Genomic DNA, 20,416 nt, shown 5'->3' on the forward strand with positions numbered 1-20,416 from the left:
AAAAGAGTGATGGGCAGAGAAGAATAATGTCATGGGTGGTTTCAATAGCCATGGCTCTTCTTAGTCACAGAATTCATAGAATGAAACTCTCTGTGTCCCTGTGTCTCTCTGTCTTTCTGTCTTTCTCTCTCTGTCTCTCTGCCTCTCTCTGTCTCTGTCTTTGTTTCTGTATCTGTTCCTCTCTCTCTTCCTGTTTCACTCTCTTTATCTCTATCTTTCACTCTCTCCTCTCTCTCTCTCTCTCTCTCTCTCTCTCTCTCTCTGTGTGTGTGTGTGTGTGTGTGTGTGTATGTGTGTATGTATGTGTGTGTGTGTGTGTGTGTGTGTGTGTGTGTACGTGTGTGTAGTTGCTCAGTTCTAAACAAGAATGTCTTGGGTATTCATCAGTATATACTAGAATCCAAAAATAGAAGGTTTCCATGTCATTGAAAGATTGGATTTACTATCAAGACAAGGAAAAGCAAGCCAAGAGCAAAGACAAACTTATTCCATATCCTTAGACTTCCAGCAAAACAGAAAGCCCAAATTAAATATATATTATTCTTGACTCGATATCTAGATCAAAGTAATGCCTTTTCATGTTTCAAAAGTCTGCACTGGAAGTAGATTCATCCAACTTTTCTTTATTTACATCCCAAATGCTGTTTCCTCAAAGTTTCCCCCTCACAGAGGCTCTCTTCACACTCCCCTGAGATTCAGGGAAGGTGGGATGCCCTGAGTACCTCCCACCCTGGAATACCAAGCCTCTGACAGATAACATGCATACTTTCTGATTTAGGCCAGACATTGCAGCCTTGTTGTGAACTGGCACTAAAGTCAGGCTACAGATTTAGGGAGAGTGTCTATTCTAGTTGTTAGAATTCCCACATGGAGGGGCTGGGGATTTAGCTCAGTGGTAGAGCGCTTACCTAGGAAGCGCAAGGCCCTGGGTTCGGTCCCCAGCTCCGAAAAAAAGAACCTTAAAAAAAAAAAAGAATTCCCACATGGAGACTGAGCTTCACTTCTTTTTTGAGGTTCCATTCCAGGCCATGTGAGCTTTCACAGGTCCAGTGGACATGACACTGTTGATTTTTGTGTGGAGTTCCTGTCCCCATCAGGGATTTCAGTCCTTCCCTCAGGTCTTTCATAAGAGTATATGACCTCTGTCCAATGTTTGGTTGTGGGTATCTGTGAATAGAAGTTAGACACAAACAAATCAAATCACCAAATTTAAAAACAGCATACATAAGCCCTATACTGGATGTTGGGTTTGTGAAGATCTTTTCCCAAACTGTAGGCTACTGTTTAATCTTGTTGAAAATATCTTTTGCCTTACAGAAAATTTTCAGTTTCAAGAAGTCCTCCCCCAAAAAGTCTCGTTCACTGGGGGTTCAGTCTTGGCAGGACCAAGGGCTTCCCCTTCCACTGGTGCCCTTACTAGGCTATTCATTGCTACCTATGCAGTTGGAGCCCAGGGTCAGTCCATGTATAGTCTTTGGGTAGTGGCTTAGTCGATGGAAGCTCTGGTTTGTTGGCATTGTTGTACATATGGGGTCTCAAGCCCCTTCAAGCTCTTTCTGTCCTTTCTCTGATTCCTTCAACGGGGGTCCCGTTCTGAGTTCAGTGGTTTGCTGCTGGAATTCGCCTATGTATTTGCTGTATTCTGGCTGTGTCGCTCAGCAGAGATCTACATCTGGTTCCTGTCGGCCTGCACTTCTTTGCTTCATCCATCTTATCTAGTTTGGTGGCTGTATATGTATGAGTCACATGTGGGGCAAGCTCTGAATGGGTGTTCCTTCTGCCTCTTTTCTAAACTTTGCCTCCCTATTCCCTGCCAAGGGTATTCTTGTTCCCCTTTTAAAGAAGGAGTAAAGCATTCACATTTTGGTCATCCGTCTTGAGTTTCATGTGTTCTGTGCATCTAGGGTAATTCAATCATTTGGGATAATAGCCACTTATCAATGACCGCATACCACGTGTGTTTTTCTGTGATTGTGTTACCTCATTCAGGATATATTTTTCATGAGCACAGGAGGTATTTCCATCTTCTGAGAACTTCTTCAATTTCCCATGATCATCTTTATGCATCCTTTGCTTTGCTAGGACTAGGTCAAACAACAGACAATGAGAAAGTTTTCTTGACAAATAATAATAGATTAATAATTTGCTAAAAACTTAGCAATATCTTGACTTCCTATGATGGCAACACTTTCTCCTAGAAATGCAGAAAAAATAGGCTGGAAACTGTGTCTTTGGATTTCATACCAAGCAACTTAAATTGTAAAATTGAAAACAAAATATTACATAATTATTCCTTTCTTATTAAAAGTAAGTTAAATATAATTAAATGTAATAAATTTCAAATGCAATTGTACATTTAAATAGTTTAAATGTTTCTGTATTTAGAATGATAAAATTTCCTTATGAATTTTATTGTTGACAATAAGGTATACACAAATGGATATGTGGATACATAGATAGATAGATAGATAGATAGATAGATAGATAGATAGATATAAAGAAAAATAATGTATAGTTATTAGTTCTCTGTTGCCTAATTTTTTTCCTTATTAGTGGACTGTTTCAATTCCTCTTCATGAGAATAGAAGATAATATGCATGAGTGTTGAGAGATTTTTTTTTATTGGAGAGAAAATCATTTCAAGCATATATTAACAGGACAATGTAGTGAAAATAAGGTCTGTTAATAAAAATCTGAAGACACAATAGAACAGATACTACTTTTTATAGGATAACAGCAGCAGTGTACTTTGAGTAAGTGACTATACTGAAGAAAAAACACATACAAATAAGATCCTAAAATCAGGGAAAGTAGCAGAAACTAGATGTGAAATTTCATGTGGACCACCAGTAAAATAGCTGAGAAGTGAAGTGCCTCCCACATTTGCCTTCAAAAAAAACAGAGAAAAAGTGAGACTAAACATAAAACAGGCAAAGTAGATTATTTGAGAAAAACACTGGCATACAGTGGAATATTGTGATAGTTATCCAAAGATGAAAATGACACTGTAAAGCAGTACACCATGTGTAGACTATTGCAATCAAACACTTGGCTGCATTTAGTCTCTAGGAGTAAGTTGCTGGGCCGTAAGGAGTTAGGTTATTGTTCATGTCTGTATCACTGTGTGGGCGGGGTACTACAACACTGCTGGCAATAATAAGTGGCAGCATCTTCAGTCTCCATGGTGTTGATTGTGAGAGAATAAGAGGTCCCAGACCCACTGCCACTGAAGCGATCTGGGACTCCAGAAGCCAGTTTGGATGTGTCATAAATCCAGAGTTTGGGAGAGGTGCCTGACTTCTGCTGGTGCCAGTTCATGTAGATTCCACTGGAGCTGGCATGACAGGTGATGGTGACCTTCTCCCCAGGAGATGCAGCCATGGTTGTTAGAGACTGAGGGAGCACATTATCTCCACTGGACACTAAGACTAGGGAAAAGTAACATGTGGGCAGTTAGTAGATATAGAGATAAAAAAGTACTTTCATACCATCCAATATTCAGAATGAAGAAAAAGAAAAAAGTATATTTTAGATTCAAATTCCCCAGAGAAAAGAATTTTCATTGGATTCTTAGCTCATACTCCATGTCCCGGTTACCTGTGATACTGATTAGCAGGAAGCTGAAAATCTGCACCCGAAAATCCATTGTGTACTTGAAGTTTGGTCCCTGGAAATTGCTGCTATTCTCATAAGTACATCTCTTTAAAACAGCTGTGAGAGGTTTGTGGTTTCTGAAAATGAAGTATGCAAATAGCAAGATATAGTCTGGGCAGTTCTTGGCTTATAAACATGTGGCCTGTTAACTAAGGCAAACCAGGTTAAACCAGGACAATATCTATTTATTTGTAGTCGCAACAATGATAAAGAAGGAAATATCTGTTTTCTCTTTCCTCAGTTTTAGGGGGTAAAGGTCTGTTCTATAGTATTACCAATGTTTCCCTAAAGACAAGAGTTATTTGATCCATTTAACAGTGGATGTTCAGTTGAGTCGTTTGAGGTATATTACCCTCATAATAAAGTTTTATCAAGATCCACTGTTTGTAATGATCACTGACAGCCTTATCTGCTTCCTGCTTTCCTGAATGCTGTTCAATAGATACCTCACCTACTGATTCCAATCTGTTCAGGTTATCATTCACACAAAGATAATGAAAAAAATATCCTCCAAATATGACATGGAGACCAGGTGAGGTCAGAGAGTTCCTGCAGGAAGTACCATCCCGAGAAAGATAGAAAAAGAACTGTCCCAATGAAATCAATGGAAACACTGGTACTGCTGGATTTAAGGGAACCTGAGGTGGAGATTCATGAAAATGCACTCATCTAAAACTACTCTGAATAATCACCATTCTCAGTATTCACTGTGCTCTGTAACTGATTCATTCATATTCTATTTATTAACTAAAAATATCTGAGAGCACTTTTCAAATAAATTACATTTTATTTATTACAGTTTATCAGCACCTTAATATCCAAAATCATGTATAATTTTGATCAAGCATTTTACTTACAGCAAAAACAAAGGGAGTATGGGAGGACTTGCATATGGAGGCACTGGGAGGAGAGGAAAGGCTGATATAGAGTTATAAAGTGAATGAATGAATTTATTTTTTCTCTATTTTTTATTGGATATCTTTCTTTATATACATTTCAAATATTATTCCCTTTCCCGGTTTCCTGTGCATAAGTCCCCTATCTCCTCCCCCTCCCCATAAGTGTGTTCCCTCCAATCTGAACCCCCAACATACTCCTTTAGTGGGGATCCAACCTTGGCAGGACCAAGGGCTTCCTCTTCCACTGATGCCTCTACAAGGCTATTCTCTGCTACATATGCAGTTGGAGCCCTGGGTCAGTACATGTATATAATTTGGGTAGTGGTTTAGTCCCTGGAAGATCTGGTGGGTTGGCATTGTTGTTCTTATGGGATTGCAAGTTCCTTAAACTCTTTCAATCCTATCTCTAATTCTCCCAAAGTGGTTACCATTCTCAGTTCAGTGGTTTGCTGCTGACATTCATGCTCTGGAGGTTTCTCCCAGGAGAGATTTATATCTGGTACCTTTCAGCATGCACTTTTTGCCTCCTCAATTTTGTCTAGATTTGGTGACTGTATACATATGGGTCACATGTGGGGCAGGCTCCGAATGGCCATTCCTTCAGTCTCTGCTCTAAACTCTGCCTCCATATCCCCTCCTATAGATATTTTTGTCCCCCCTTTTAAGAAGGAGTGGGAGCAGCTGCAGTTTGGTCATCCTTCTTCATGAGCTTCCTGTAGTCTATGGATTGCATCTTGATTAATTTGAGGTTTTGGGCTAATATCCACTTATCACTGAGTGCATACCATGTGTTTTTTTTTCTGTGATTGGGTTACCTCACTCAGGATGATGTTTTCCAGTTCATTCCATTTGCCAATTAATTTCATGAAGTCATTGTTTTTGATTGCTGAATAGTATTCCATTGTGTAGGTGTACAACATTTTTTGAGTTCATTCCTCTGTCGAAGGGCATCTGGGTTCTTTCCAGCTTCTGGCTACTATAAATAAGGCTGCTATGAACATAATGGAGCATGTGTCTTTGCTGTATGTTGGAGTATCTTTAAGGCATATGCCCAGGAGAGGTATAGTTGGACCCTCAGGTAGTGGAATGTCCAATTTCCTGAGAAAACTCCAGACTGATTTCCAGACTGCTTGTACCAGTTTGCAGTCCCACCAACAATGAAAGAGTGTTCCTCCTTTTCCACATCCTTACCAGCATCTGCTATCACCTGAGATTTTTATCTTAGCCGTTTTGACTGGTGTGAGGTGGAATCTCAGGGTTGTTTTGATTTGCATTTCCCTGATGACTAAGGATATTAAACATCGCTTTAAGTGCTTCTAGCCATTCAATATTCCTCAGCTGAGAATTTTTTGTTTAGCACTGTGACCCATTTTTTAATAGGGATATTTGACTCTTTGGAGTGTAACTTCTTGAGTTCTTTGTTTTTTTTTGGGGGGGGGGATACTAGCCCTTTATCAGATATAGGATTGGTAAAAATATTTTCCCCATTCTGTTGGTTGTTGTTATGTCCTAATGACAATGTCCTTTTCCTTACAGAAGCTTTGTAGATTTATGGGGTCCCATTTGTCGATTCTTGATCTTAGAGCATAAGCTATTGACGTTTTGTTGAAAAACATTTTCCCAGTTCCCATGTGTTTGAGACTCTTCCCCACTTTTATTTCTATTACTTTCTGTGTATCTGATTTGATGTGGAGGTCCTTGATCCACTTGGACTTAAGCTATGTACAGGGTGAAAAGAATGGAATGGTTTGCATTATTGTACATGTTGACCTCCAGTTAAACCAGCACCATTTGTTGAAAATGCTGTCCTTTTTTCCATTGGATGGTTTTACCTCCTTTTCAAAGATCAAGTGACCATAGGTTTATGGGTTCATTTCTGCATCTTCAGTTCTGTTCTACTGATCTATCTGCCTGTCTCTGTATCAATACCATACAGTTTTTATGACTATTGCTCTGTAATACTGCTTAGAGTCAGGAATGGTGATTCTCCCAGACTTTTTTTTTAATTATTGAGTATAGTTTTGACCCTCCTGGTTTTTTTGTTATTCCAAATGAATTTGTAAATTGCTCTTTCTATCTCTATAAAAAATTTAGTAGGAATTTTGATGGGGATTGCATTGAATCTGTGGATTGCTTTTGGTAAAATGGCCATTTTTACTATATTAATCCTGGCAATCCATGAGCATGGGACATCTTTCCATCCTCTGAGATCTTCTTCAATTTCTTGAAGTTCTTGTCATAAAGATTTCTCATTTGCTTGGTTAAAGTCACACTAAGGTTATTTCATATAATTGGGGACTATTATGAAGGGTGTCATTTCCCTAATTTCTTTCTCAGCTTGTTTATCCTTTGAGTAGAGGAAGTTTACTGAATTTTTGAGTTAATTTATACCCAGCCATTTTTCTTAAGTTTTTTTATTTTTTATTTTTATTTTTAAAAAATAGTTTTACATTACCTTAGGAAAAGGTCATATTATATTCCTATAACTTCAAAGTTAGCATAGCCATGATAAAACATGTTTTTTCTCTAGATCTTCCTTAAGACTTATTTCTCATTTCTCCCTTAATGATAAACTTCTGTTTTTATCAACAATTATGAAAAACAACTTAAGGACTCTGTCAATAGATAGACATATTGAGAGAATCTGACCAATTATTGAATTGTTGAGTTCAAGGTAATTATTAAGTATGGTTTTGTGAGCACACATTTCTAACAAAATGGTTACTCTTCCTTCCAAATAATGCATGGTCTCATTTTTCCTAGCATTTAGTAGCTAGTTGCTAGTTTTTTTTCTTGTTACATTGGAATGAAGAGTCTTCTATTATTTTTTGTGAATACATGTTTTGCAATACAAATAAATTAGCATATTATTCAATGAAAAAGAAAAGAACACCTTAATTATCATCACACTAAACCTGAAATTAGTGTTGGATACTGAGGAAACTTGATAAAACAAAATTATATGTGTGTCTATTCCATTGAGAGAAAAGGATATGTAATCTTTTTTTGGATTTATTTATTTTATTCTGTGTTAATGAGAAGTTTGCCTGCATGAATGTATGTGCATAACATACTTGTTTGATACCCAAGAAAGCCCCCCAAAAAAGCTTAAGATACCTAAGATACCCCAGTATTGGAGTAATGAATGACCATAAACTATCATGTAAATATCACCAATTGGGTCCAGGTCTTCTACAAAAGCAAAAAAGGCTCTTAAATGCTAAGAGATCTCCTAATCCCCCAGCAATTGTTAATAACTCAATTTCCTCCAAGAGCTCTTAATATTATGATTAAAATGACTATCATCTGAAATAGGTAGAGATTGGAGATCTCCTTGAGTGACAAGTGGATCAAGAGCCTGGGAACTTCTTGATTCCTTTATTTTTTAAATTTACTTGAATTATTTTTTGAATTATTTTATTTTACTTATTCCATTTGCCTCTGGCTCTCTGCCCACTCCTGCTTCCTATCCACAAACCTTCCACCACTACACTGTGACTTTTCCTCTATGCTGGTTGGGACCTGGTAGGTGTCTCTCATGTACTGGCACTTAAAGACTATGTGAGGCCAGGCAAGGCAGCCCAACTAGTAGAACATAAACCATGTGCCAGCAAGAGGGTTTGGAAAGTCTCCACCTCAGCTGAGGTTCCATCTTACATCTATCAGAACGGCTAGGATTGAAACTCCAGAGATAGAACAGGCTGACAATGATTTGGAGCAAGAAACACTCCTTCATTTGTGGTGGGAGTTCAAATTTGTATAACCATTTTGGAAATCGGTTTGGCATTTTCTCAGAAAGCTGAAACAGTTCTACTTCAAGATCCCGCTATACCATATCTGGGCATATACCCAAAAGATGCTCCAACATCTCACAAAGTTGCTTAACTATGTTAATAGCAATTTTATTCATAATGGCTAGCAACTGGAAACACCCTAGATGTTCTTCAGCTGAAGAATGAATAAAGAAAATGTAAATGTACACAATGAAACACTGTTCAGCTCTCAAAAACCAAGACATCATGAATTTTCCAGGCAAATCGATGAAATTTGAAAATATCCTAAATGAGGCAACATTTTTCTAAAACAACATGCATAGTATATACCCACTTAGAAGCAGATATTAGTCATTACATACAGGTATCATGTTACAGTTCACAGACTCAAAAAAAGCAAAACCATAGGGAAGGCCAAAACAAGGAAAATTGAAATTTAATTAGGAGAGGAAGTTAAAATAGTCATAAGAGGCAGATGGAGCAAGGGATCTGGGACACGGGAGTTAGGGAAGGGAATAGGCATTCAGCATCCATATGTGAAGGGACAGAACAGATAGCTAGATGCCATTGAAATTGAATTGAAATCTACAAGTGACAAAGGTGAAAAGGTGGGGGGGGCATTCCCATGACTAGACAGGGATGTGAAATAAGGGAGGTGCCGAAGAATGAATGGAGGTGACCATAGTTATTACTCACTACATTAGGATATGAAACCTGAATAGCCCATCTCCTTTAGCCAGACAGGAAACACAATGGAGAGATAGAGACACTAACTCATCTACAAAACTTTCATTCCCAAATTTATCCTGTCTACAGGTAATTTAGGCACAGGGGATGGAGCAGAGACTGAGGGAATGGCCAACCAACAACTGGGCCAAGTTCAGACACATCACATGGACAAACATCAATTCCTAACACGATTAATGATACTCTGCTACACTTGTAGACAGGAACATGCTGTCCTCTGAGAGGCTCCACCAAGCAGCTGACTCAGACAGATATAGACATGCATAGCCAAACAGTGGATTTAAGCTGGGGATTCTTTAGGAAGAATAGGGGAAGGATTGTAGGCCTGAAGGTCATAGGAACACCACAGGAAGTCCAAGAGAGTCAACTAACTTGTATTCTTGGATTTATGAGTTTAAACCACCAACCAAAGTATATTCAAATACTGGACTTATGCTAGCTCATGTGTAGCTTGACCTCCATAAGGGTCCTACACAACTTCTTGTTTTCTGATTTTAAAGCAATTGAATGTGTAAGACTGGTGATATTGACTGAATAGATAATGGAAATGGGGTACATTTACACAGCACTAAAAACAATGATTTTATGAAACTCTAAGGCAAATGGATGGACCTTGTAAATATCATCCTGAGTGTGGTAACCCAATCTCAAAAGAAAACACATGGTGTTTTGTAATAAGTGGATTTTTACTCTAAAGCTCAGAATATCAAACATAAAATTTACAGACCAGATGAAGATTAAGAAGAAGGGAGACCAAAGTGTAGATGCCTCAGTTCTTCTGAGAAGGGGTAATACATTACTAATGGGAAGTAGAGGGTGGGCGGGACTTGGGAGGAAGGAAGAAGGGGGAAAGGAAAAAGAGGGGCAGGATCAGGTATTAGAGGACACCAGAATGATATACAGGGACAGAAATTTGAACAGAACTGTGTTGCAAGAGAGGATGGAGACTTGGTGTAGCTATCAGAAAGTCCCAGATGCCAATAATGCAAGAGGCACCCAGGAACCAACAGGCATGAGGTTATCTGAAATGCCCAACAAAGGGGAGGAACAAACTGTAGAGGCCATATCCAGAGGTTAGGAATATACCCTGGTTGGAGGAAAGAGCCACCAACTCATCTCCAAATTTTTAACACAAAATGACTCCTGTCTAAAGGAAATCAAGAGACAAAATGTGGAGCAGACAGAAGAAAAGGCCATCCAGAGACTGCCCCACCTGGGGATTCATCCTATATACAGACACAAAATTCAAACATTGCTGCAGATGCCAAGAAGTGCTTACTGACATGAGCCTGACATAAGTGTCTCCTGAGAGGCTCTGTCAGAGACTAAAAAATACAGAGGCAGATGCTCGCAGCAAACAAGTGGGCTGAGCACAGGGACCCTAAAGGAGGAGTTAAAGAAAGGACTGAAGGAGCTGAAGGGGTTTCCAACCCCATAGGAAGAACAGCAAGATCAATCAACCAGACATCCCAGAATCCCAGGGACTAAACTACCAACCAGAGGGTACACAAGGAGGGACCGATGGGTCCAGCCACATATGTAGCAGAAGATGGCCGTATATGGCGTCAATAGAGGAGGCCCTTGGTCCTGTGGAGGCTCAATGCCCCAATGTAGAGAAATGCCAGAGTGTAGAGGCAGGAATGGGTGGGTGGTGAAGCAACCTCATAGAAGCAGTGCGAGAGGGGAGAGGACAGGAGGTTTCAGAGGGGAAGTCAGGAAAAGAGATAACATTTGAAATGTAAATAAATAAAATACCCAGTAAAAATAAATAAGTAGATAAATATTAAAAAAAAGAAAAAGAAACGCGTTTATGGGGTTTTAAACTCCTTCAGTTCTTTCAACCCTTTCTTTAATTCCACCAATGGGGATCCCTTCCTCAGTTCAATGGTTTGCTGCTATCATTCGCCGGTTCATTTGACCTGAAATGTAACTAAAAAAGAATCCAATAAAATATAAAGAAGAAAAGAAATGTGTTAGTGCAACCATCGACTGTTAAGTTAGCCAAAATGAAGACAGGTTTGCATAATGTGTGTTTTAGAGTGTAGAAGAAAATCTACACTCACAGTGATGCATGCCCAGAGTAGTGTGTTTAGGAAAAAAAAGTATTTTGACAAGAAGAGAATGGATTGGTTCTTTACTTTCAGTGGTTATAAGCAATGAAAAATAATGTACATAGATTCAGACACACTCACATGTATACCACATTCTTGTCATTATGAAATGGAAAAATATAGATGCTACCTATTCTCTCTGTTTTACTTTGAGGTTACAATTATGTAAAATGACATAGAACCTATTTATGGTAATGATAGTGGCAGGTCATTTAATATAAAGAAACAATATAACAAACTGTAGAATATCCGACATACTTTTAGAAGGAAGGCACACAATGAAATGATATTGTAATCCTATGGATGCTTTTGAGTTATAGATTCTTGCTACTGCTCAGACTCTAAGAATCATAGCAATAACATATACAATAGTATAGTAAGTTCTAAATATTTGCAATTTGAAATCAGGTTTCCCTTGAAAATGCAATATTTTGGTGACGTTAAATATATAAAATGTTACTCACCTGAACCACCAAATGTACTATTAATAAGTTGAGAAACATGATATTGAAAATCTCTATCATTTCAATACCAAATGAACATGTTTTTTATAGGTCTCATTGAAATTCCCCACCTTTACCAGTCCTACCTCTGATAGACAGCTAATAACCAAAATATAAAAAGAACACAAGAAGTTGGACTCCAGAGAGCCAAATAACCCTATTAAAAAATTGGGCACAAAAATAAAAAAAGAAAAAAAATTCTTAGCTGAGGATTATTGAATGGTCAAAAAACACCTAAAGAAATGTTCAACATGCTTAGTCATCAGGGAAATGCAAATCAAAACAACCCTGAGATTCCACTTCACACCAGTAAGAATATCTAAGATAAAAAACTCCGGTGATAGCAGATGCTGGTGAAGATGAGGAGAAAAAAGAACACTCCTTCATTGTTGGTGGGACTGCAAACTGGTACACTATGGAAATCAGTCCGGAGGTTCCTCAGATAATTGGACATTCAACTACCTGATTATCCAACTATATCTCACCTGGCATACACCCAAAAGGTGCTCCAAGATACAACAAAGATATATGCGCCACTATATTCATAGCAGCCTTATTTATAATACACAGCAGCTGGAAAGAACCCAGATGCCCTTCAACAGAGGAATGGATTAAAAAAATGTGGTACATTACATAAAGGAGTATCTATCAAAAACAATGACTTCATGAAATTCATAGGCAAATGGAATGAACTAGAAAATATCATTGTGAGTGAGGTAACCCAATCACAGAAAAAGACACTTGGTATGCACTCATCTTGAAGTGGATTTTAGCCCAAAAGCTCAAATTACCCAAGATGCAATCTACAGACCACAGGAAGGTCAAGAAGGATGCACAAAATGCAGATGCTCCCACTCATTCTTAAACGGGGAAAAATATCCATAGGAGGGGATATGGAAGCAAAGTTTAGAGCAGCGACAGAAGGAATGGATTTCAGAGCCTGCCCCATATGTGGCCCATTATATATATATATATATATATATATATATATATATATATATATATATATATATGTGTGTGTGTGTGTGTGTGTGTGTGTGTACAGCCACCAAAACTAGATAAGATTGATGAAGATAAAAAAATGGATGCTGAAAGAGAATGGATATAGAACTCTCCTGAGAGACACATCTAGATCTTGTCCAATACAGAGGTCAATGGTAGTTCCAAACCACTTAAATGAGAATAGGATCCCCTTTTGGGGAATTAGAAGAAGGATTTAAAGAGTTGAAGGAGCTTGCAACCCCATAAGAACAACAATGCCAACCAACTAAAGCTTCCAGGGACTAAACCACTACCCAAAGACTATACATGGACTGTCCCAGGGTTCCAATTGCATATGTAGCAGGGAATAGCCCTGTTGGGTCACCAGTGGAAGGAGAAGCCCTTGGTCCTGTCATGGTTGAATCCCCAGTACAGAGGAATATTGGAGGGACAGTAACGAGGATGGATGGGGGAATACACATATGGGGGAGGGGAGGGGATGGGGGTGTTTATGGAAAGGAAACCTGGAAAGAGAAGAACATTTGAAATGTAAGTAAATCCCACCAACAATAGAGAAGCATTCCTGTGTCTCCACATCCTTGTCAGCCTCTGCTGTTACCTGAGATTTTTATCTTAGCCATTTTGGCTGGTGTCAGTTGGAATCTCAGGGTTGTTTTGATTTGCATTTCCCTGATGACTAAGGATATTAAACATCGCTTTAAGTGCTTCTAGCCATTCAATATTCCTCAGCTGAGAATTTTTTGTTTAGCACTGTGACCCATTTTTTAATAGGGATATTTGACTCTTTGGAGTGTAACTTCTTGAGTTCTTTGTTTTTTTTTTGGGGGGGGGATACTAGCCCTTTATCAGATATAGGATTGGTAAAAATATTTTCCCCATTCTGTTGGTTGTTGTTATGTCCTAATGATAATGTCCTTTTCCTTACAGAAGCTTTGTAGATTTATGGGGTCCCATTTGTCGATTCTTGATCTTAGAGCATAAGCTATTGACGTTTTGTTGAAAAACATTTTCCCAGTTCCCATGTGTTTGAGACTCTTCCCCACTTTTATTTCTATTACTTTCTGTGTATCTGATTTGATGTGGAGGTCCTTGATCCACTTGGACTTAAGCTATGTACAGGGTGAAAAGAATGGAATGGTTTGCATTATTGTACATGTTGACCTCCAGTTAAACCAGCACCATTTGTTGAAAATGCTGTCCTTTTTTCCATTGGATGGTTTTACCTCCTTTTCAAAGATCAAGTGACCATAGGTTTATGGGTTCATTTCTGCATCTTCAGTTCTGTTCTACTGATCTATCTGCCTGTCTCTGTATCAATACCATACAGTTTTTATGACTATTGCTCTGTAATACTGCTTAGAGTCAGGAATGGTGATTCTCCCAGACTTTTTTTTTAATTATTGAGTATAGTTTTGACCCTCCTGGTTTTTTTGTTATTCCAAATGAATTTGTAAATTGCTCTTTCTATCTCTATAAAAAATTTAGTAGGAATTTTGATGGGGATTGCATTGAATCTGTGGATTGCTTTTGGTAAAATGGCCATTTTTACTATATTAATCCTGGCAATCCATGAGCATGGGACATCTTTCCATCCTCTGAGATCTTCTTCAATTTCTTGAAGTTCTTGTCATAAAGATTTCTCATTTGCTTGGTTAAAGTCACACTAAGGTTATTTCATATAATTGGGGACTATTATGAAGGGTGTCATTTCCCTAATTTCTTTCTCAGCTTGTTTATCCTTTGAGTAGAGGAAGTTTACTGAATTTTTGAGTTAATTTATACCCAGCCATTTTTCTTAAGTTTTTTTATTTTTTATTTTTATTTTTAAAAAATAGTTTTACATTACCTTAGGAAAAGGTCATATTATATTCCTATAACTTCAAAGTTAGCATAGCCATGATAAAACATGTTTTTTCTCTAGATCTTCCTTAAGACTTATTTCTCATTTCTCCCTTAATGATAAACTTCTGTTTTTATCAACAATTATGAAAAACAACTTAAGGACTCTGTCAATAGATAGACATATTGAGAGAATCTGACCAATTATTGAATTGTTGAGTTCAAGGTAATTATTAAGTATGGTTTTGTGAGCACACATTTCTAACAAAATGGTTACTCTTCCTTCCAAATAATGCATGGTCTCATTTTTCCTAGCATTTAGTAGCTAGTTGCTAGTTTTTTTTCTTGTTACATTGGAATGAAGAGTCTTCTATTATTTTTTGTGAATACATGTTTTGCAATACAAATAAATTAGCATATTATTCAATGAAAAAGAAAAGAACACCTTAATTATCATCACACTAAACCTGAAATTAGTGTTGGATACTGAGGAAACTTGATAAAACAAAATTATATGTGTGTCTATTCCATTGAGAGAAAAGGATATGTAATCTTTTTTTGGATTTATTTATTTTATTCTGTGTTAATGAGAAGTTTGCCTGCATGAATGTATGTGCATAACATACTTGTTTGATACCCAAGAAAGCCCCCCAAAAAAGCTTAAGATACCTAAGATACCCCAGTATTGGAGTAATGAATGACCATAAACTATCATGTAAATATCACCAATTGGGTCCAGGTCTTCTACAAAAGCAAAAAAGGCTCTTAAATGCTAAGAGATCTCCTAATCCCCCAGCAATTGTTAATAACTCAATTTCCTCCAAGAGCTCTTAATATTATGATTAAAATGACTATCATCTGAAATAGGTAGAGATTGGAGATCTCCTTGAGTGACAAGTGGATCAAGAGCCTGGGAACTTCTTGATTCCTTTATTTTTTAAATTTACTTGAATTATTTTTTGAATTATTTTATTTTACTTATTCCATTTGCCTCTGGCTCTCTGCCCACTCCTGCTTCCTATCCACAAACCTTCCACCACTACACTGTGACTTTTCCTCTATGCTGGTTGGGACCTGGTAGGTGTCTCTCATGTACTGGCACTTAAAGACTATGTGAGGCCAGGCAAGGCAGCCCAACTAGTAGAACATAAACCATGTGCCAGCAAGAGGGTTTGGAAAGTCTCCACCTCAGCTGAGGTTCCATCTTACATCTATCAGAACGGCTAGGATTGAAACTCCAGAGATAGAACAGGCTGACAATGATTTGGAGCAAGAAACACTCCTTCATTTGTGGTGGGAGTTCAAATTTGTATAACCATTTTGGAAATCGGTTTGGCATTTTCTCAGAAAGCTGAAACAGTTCTACTTCAAGATCCCGCTATACCATATCTGGGCATATACCCAAAAGATGCTCCAACATCTCACAAAGTTGCTTAACTATGTTAATAGCAATTTTATTCATAATGGCTAGCAACTGGAAACACCCTAGATGTTCTTCAGCTGAAGAATGAATAAAGAAAATGTAAATGTACACAATGAAACACTGTTCAGCTCTCAAAAACCAAGACATCATGAAATTTCCAGGCAAATCGATGAAATTTGAAAATATCCTACATGAGGCAACATTTTTCTAAAACAACATGCATAGTATATACCCACTTATAAGCACATATTAGTCATTACATACAGGTATCATGTTACAGTTCACAGACTCAAAAAAAGCAAAACCATAGGGAAGGCCAAAACAAGGAAAACTGAATCTTAATTAGGAGAGGAAGTTAAAATAGCCATAAGAGGCAGATGGAGCAAGGGATCTGGGACACGGGTGTTAGGGAAGGGAATAGGCATTCAGCATCCATATGTGAAGGGACAGAACAGATAGCTAGATGCCATTGAAATTGAATTGAAATCTACAAGTGACAAAGGTGAAAAGGTGGGGGGGGCATTCCCATGACAAGACAGAGATGTGAAATAAGGTAGGTGCACAAGAATAAATGGAGGTGACCATAGTTATTACTGACTACATTGGGGATATGAAACCTGAATAGCCCATCTCCTTTAGCCAGACAGGAAACACAATGGAGAGATAGAGACACTAACTCATCTACAAAACTTTCATTCCCAAATTTATCCTGTCTACAGGTAATTTAGGCACAGGGAATGGAGCAGAGACTGAGGGAATGACGAACCAATAACTGGGCCAACTTCAGACACATCACATGGACAAACATCAATTCCTAACATGATTAATGATACCCTGCTATACTTTTAGACAGGAACATGCTGTCCTCTGAGAGGCTCCACCAAGCGGCTGACTCACAAAGATATAGACATGCATAGCCAAACAGTGGATTTAAGCTAGGGATTCTTTAGGAAGAATAGGGGAAGGATTGTAGGCCTGAAGGTCATAGGAACACCACAGGAAGTCCAAGAGAGTCAACTAACTTTTATTCTTGGATTTATGAGTTTAAACCACCAACCAAAGTATATACAAATACTGGACTTATGCTAGCTCATGTGTAGCTTGACCTTCATAAGGGTCCTGTACAACTTCTTGTTTTCTAATCTTAAAGCAATTAAATGTGTAAGACTAGTGATAATGACTGAGTAGATATAGAAAATGGTGTACATTTACACAGCTATTAAAAACAATGATTTTATGAAATTCTAAGGCAAATGGATGGAACTTGTAAATATCATCCTGAGTGCGGTAACCCAATCTCAAAAGAAAACACCTGGTGCTTTCTAATAAGTGGATATTTACTCTAAAGCTCAGAATATCAAACATAAAATTTACAGACCAGATGAAGATCAAGAAGAAGGGAGACCAAAGAGTAGATGCCTCAGTTCTTCTGAGAAGGGGTAATACATTACTCATGGGAGGTAGAGGGTGAGAGGGACTTGGGAGGAAGAGAGAAAGGGTAAAGGAAAAAGGGGCGCAGGATCAGGTATTAGAGGAGAACGGAATGATATACAGGGACAGAAATTTGAACAGAGCTGTGTTGCAAGAGAGGATGAAGACTTGGTATAGCTATCAGAAAGCCCCAGATGCCAAGAAAGCAAGAGGCACACAGGAACCAACAGGGATGAGGTTAGTTGAAATGTCCAACAAAAGGGAGGAAGAACCTGTAGAGGCCATATCCAGAGGTTAGGAATGTACTCTGGTTGGGGGAAGGGGCCACCAACTCATCTCCAAATTTTTAACACAGAATGACTTCTGTCTAAGGAAATCTAGAGACAAAATGTGGAGCAGACACTGAAGAAAAGGCCATCCAGAGACTGCCCCACCTGGGGATTCATCCTATATATAGACACAAAATTCAAATATTACTGCATATGCCAAGAAGTGCTTACTCACAGGAGCCTGACATAACTGCCTCCTGAGAGGCTCTGTCAGAGACTAAAAAATACAGAGGCAGAAGCTCGCAGCCAAAAACTGGGCTGAGCACATGGACTCTAAAGGAGGAGTTAGAGAAAGGATTGAAGGAACTGAAGGGGTTTCCAACCCCATAGGAAGAAAGCAAGATCAATCAGCCAGACATCCAAGAATTCCCATGGACTAAACTACCAACCAGAGAGTACACAAGGAGGGACTGATGGGTCCAGCCACATATGTAGCAGAGGATGGCCATATATGGCGTCAATAGAGGAGGCCCTTGGTCCTGTGGAGGCTCAATGCCCCAATGTAGAGAAATGCCAGAGTGTTGAGGCAGAAATGGGTGGGTGGGGAAGCAACCTCATAGAAGCAGTGAGAGAGGGAGAGGACAAGAGTTTTCAGAGGGAAAGTCAGGAAAAGAGATAACATTTGAAATGTAAATAAATAAAATACCCAGTAAAGATAAATAAGTAGATAAATAGTAAAAAAGAAATGTGTTTATGGGGTTTTAAACTCCTTCAGTTCTTTCAATCCTTTCTTTAATTCCTCCAGTGGGATCCCTTCCTCAGTTCAATGGTTTGCATTCGCCTCTTCGTTTGACCTGAAATGTAACTAAAAAATAATACAATAAAATATAAGGAAGAAAAGAAATGTGCTATTGCAACCATAGACTGTTAAGTTACCCAAAATGAAGACAGGTTTGCATAATGTGTATTTTAGAGTGCAGAAGAAAATCTACACTCACAGTGATGCATGCCCAGATTAGTGTGTTTAGGAAAAAAAAGTATTTTGACAAGAAGAGAATGGATTGGTTCTTTATTTTCAGTGGCTATAAACAATGAAAAATAGTGTACATAGACTCAGATACCCTCACATGTATACCATATTCTTGTCATTATGAAATGGAAAAATATAGATACTACCTATTCTCTCTGTTTTACTTTGTGGTTAAAACTATGTAAAATGACATAGAACCTATTTATGGTAATGATAGTGCCAGGTCATTTAAAATAAAGAAACAATATAACAAACTGTAGAATATCCGACATACTTTTAGAAGGAAGGCACAGGATGAAATGATATTGTAATCATATGGATGCTTCTGAGTTATAGATTGTTGCTACTGCTCAGACTCTAAGAATCGTAGCAATACCATATACAATAGTATAGTAAGTTCTAAATATTTACAATTTGAAATCAGGTTTCCCTTGAAAATGCAATATTTTCGTGACCTTAAATATATAAAATGTTACTCACCTGAACCACCAAATGTACTATTAATAAGCTGAGAAACATGATATTGAAAATCTCTATCATTTCAATACCAAATGAACATGTTTTTTATAGGTCTCATTGAAATTCCCCACCTTTACAAGTCCTACCTCTGATAGACAGCTAATAACCAAAATATAAAAAGAACACAAGAAGTTAGACTCCAGAGAGACAAATAACCCTATTAAAAATGGGGCACAAACTAAAAAAAAAAAAATTCTTAGCTGAGGATTATTGAATGGTCAAAAAACACCTAAAGAAACGTTCAACATGCATAGTCATCAGGGAAATGCAAATCAAAACAACCCTGAGATTCCACTTCACACCAGTAAGAATATCTAACATAAAAAACTCCACTGATAGCAGATGCTGGTTAGGATGAGGAGAAAAAAGAACACTCCTTCATTGTTGGTGGGACTGCAAACTGGTACAAACACTATGGAAATCAGTCCGAAGGTTCCTCAGATAATTGGACATTCAACTACTACCTGATTATCCAACTATATCTCACCTGGGCATATACCCAAAAGGTGCTCCAACATACAACAAAGATATATGCATCACTATATTCATAGCAGCCTTATTTATAATAGACAGCAGCTGGAAAGAACCCAGATGCCCTTCAACAGAGGAATGGATTAAAAAAATGTGGTACATTACATAAAGGAGTACTACTCATCTATCAAAAAAAAATAACTTCATGAAATTCATAGGCAAATGGAATGAACTAGAAAACATCATGTTGAGTGAGGTAACCCAATCAAAGAAAACGACACTTTGTATGCACTCATCTTGAAGTGGATATTAGCCAAAAGCTCAAATTAACCAAGATGTAATCTACAGACCACAGGAAGGTCAAGAAGGATGCCCAAAATGCAGATCCTCCCACGCTTTTTTTTGAGGGGGTATAAAAATTTTTTTATTAACTTGAGTATTTCTAATATACATTTCGAGGGTTATTCCCTTTCCCGATTTCCAGGCAAACATCCCCCTCCCCCTCCCGTTTTTATGGGTGTTCCCCTCCCGATCCACCCCCCCATTGCCGCCCTCCCCACAACAATCTAGTTCACTGGGGGTTCAGTCTTAGCAGGACCCAGGGCTTCCACTTCCACTGGTGCTCTTACTAGGATATTCATTGCTACCTATGAGGTCAGAGTCCAGGGTCAGTCCATGTATAGTCTTTAGGTAGTTGATTAGTCCCTGGAAACTCTGGTTGCTTGGCATTGTTGTTCATAAGGGG

General features: G+C 38.1%; 1 gene segment (V, D, J or C); it reads right to left on the bottom strand.

Moving 5' to 3' along the window:
* Positions 1-2,603: 2,603 nt before the first annotated feature.
* LOC102556171 (Ig kappa chain V-VI region NQ2-17.4.1-like) overlaps positions 2,604-20,416 on the bottom strand; it is a 51,562-nt gene continuing 33,749 nt past the window's right edge. Inside the window, 2 exon segments of the V gene segment in view lie at positions 2,604-3,428; positions 3,598-3,731. Of these exon segments, the coding sequence occupies positions 3,118-3,428; positions 3,598-3,646 (360 nt within the window).

Source organism: Rattus norvegicus, chromosome 4, assembly GCF_021556685.1.
Source record: "Rattus norvegicus strain SHRSP/BbbUtx chromosome 4, alternate assembly SHRSP_T2T, whole genome shotgun sequence".
Lineage (NCBI taxonomy): Eukaryota > Metazoa > Chordata > Mammalia > Rodentia > Muridae > Rattus > Rattus norvegicus.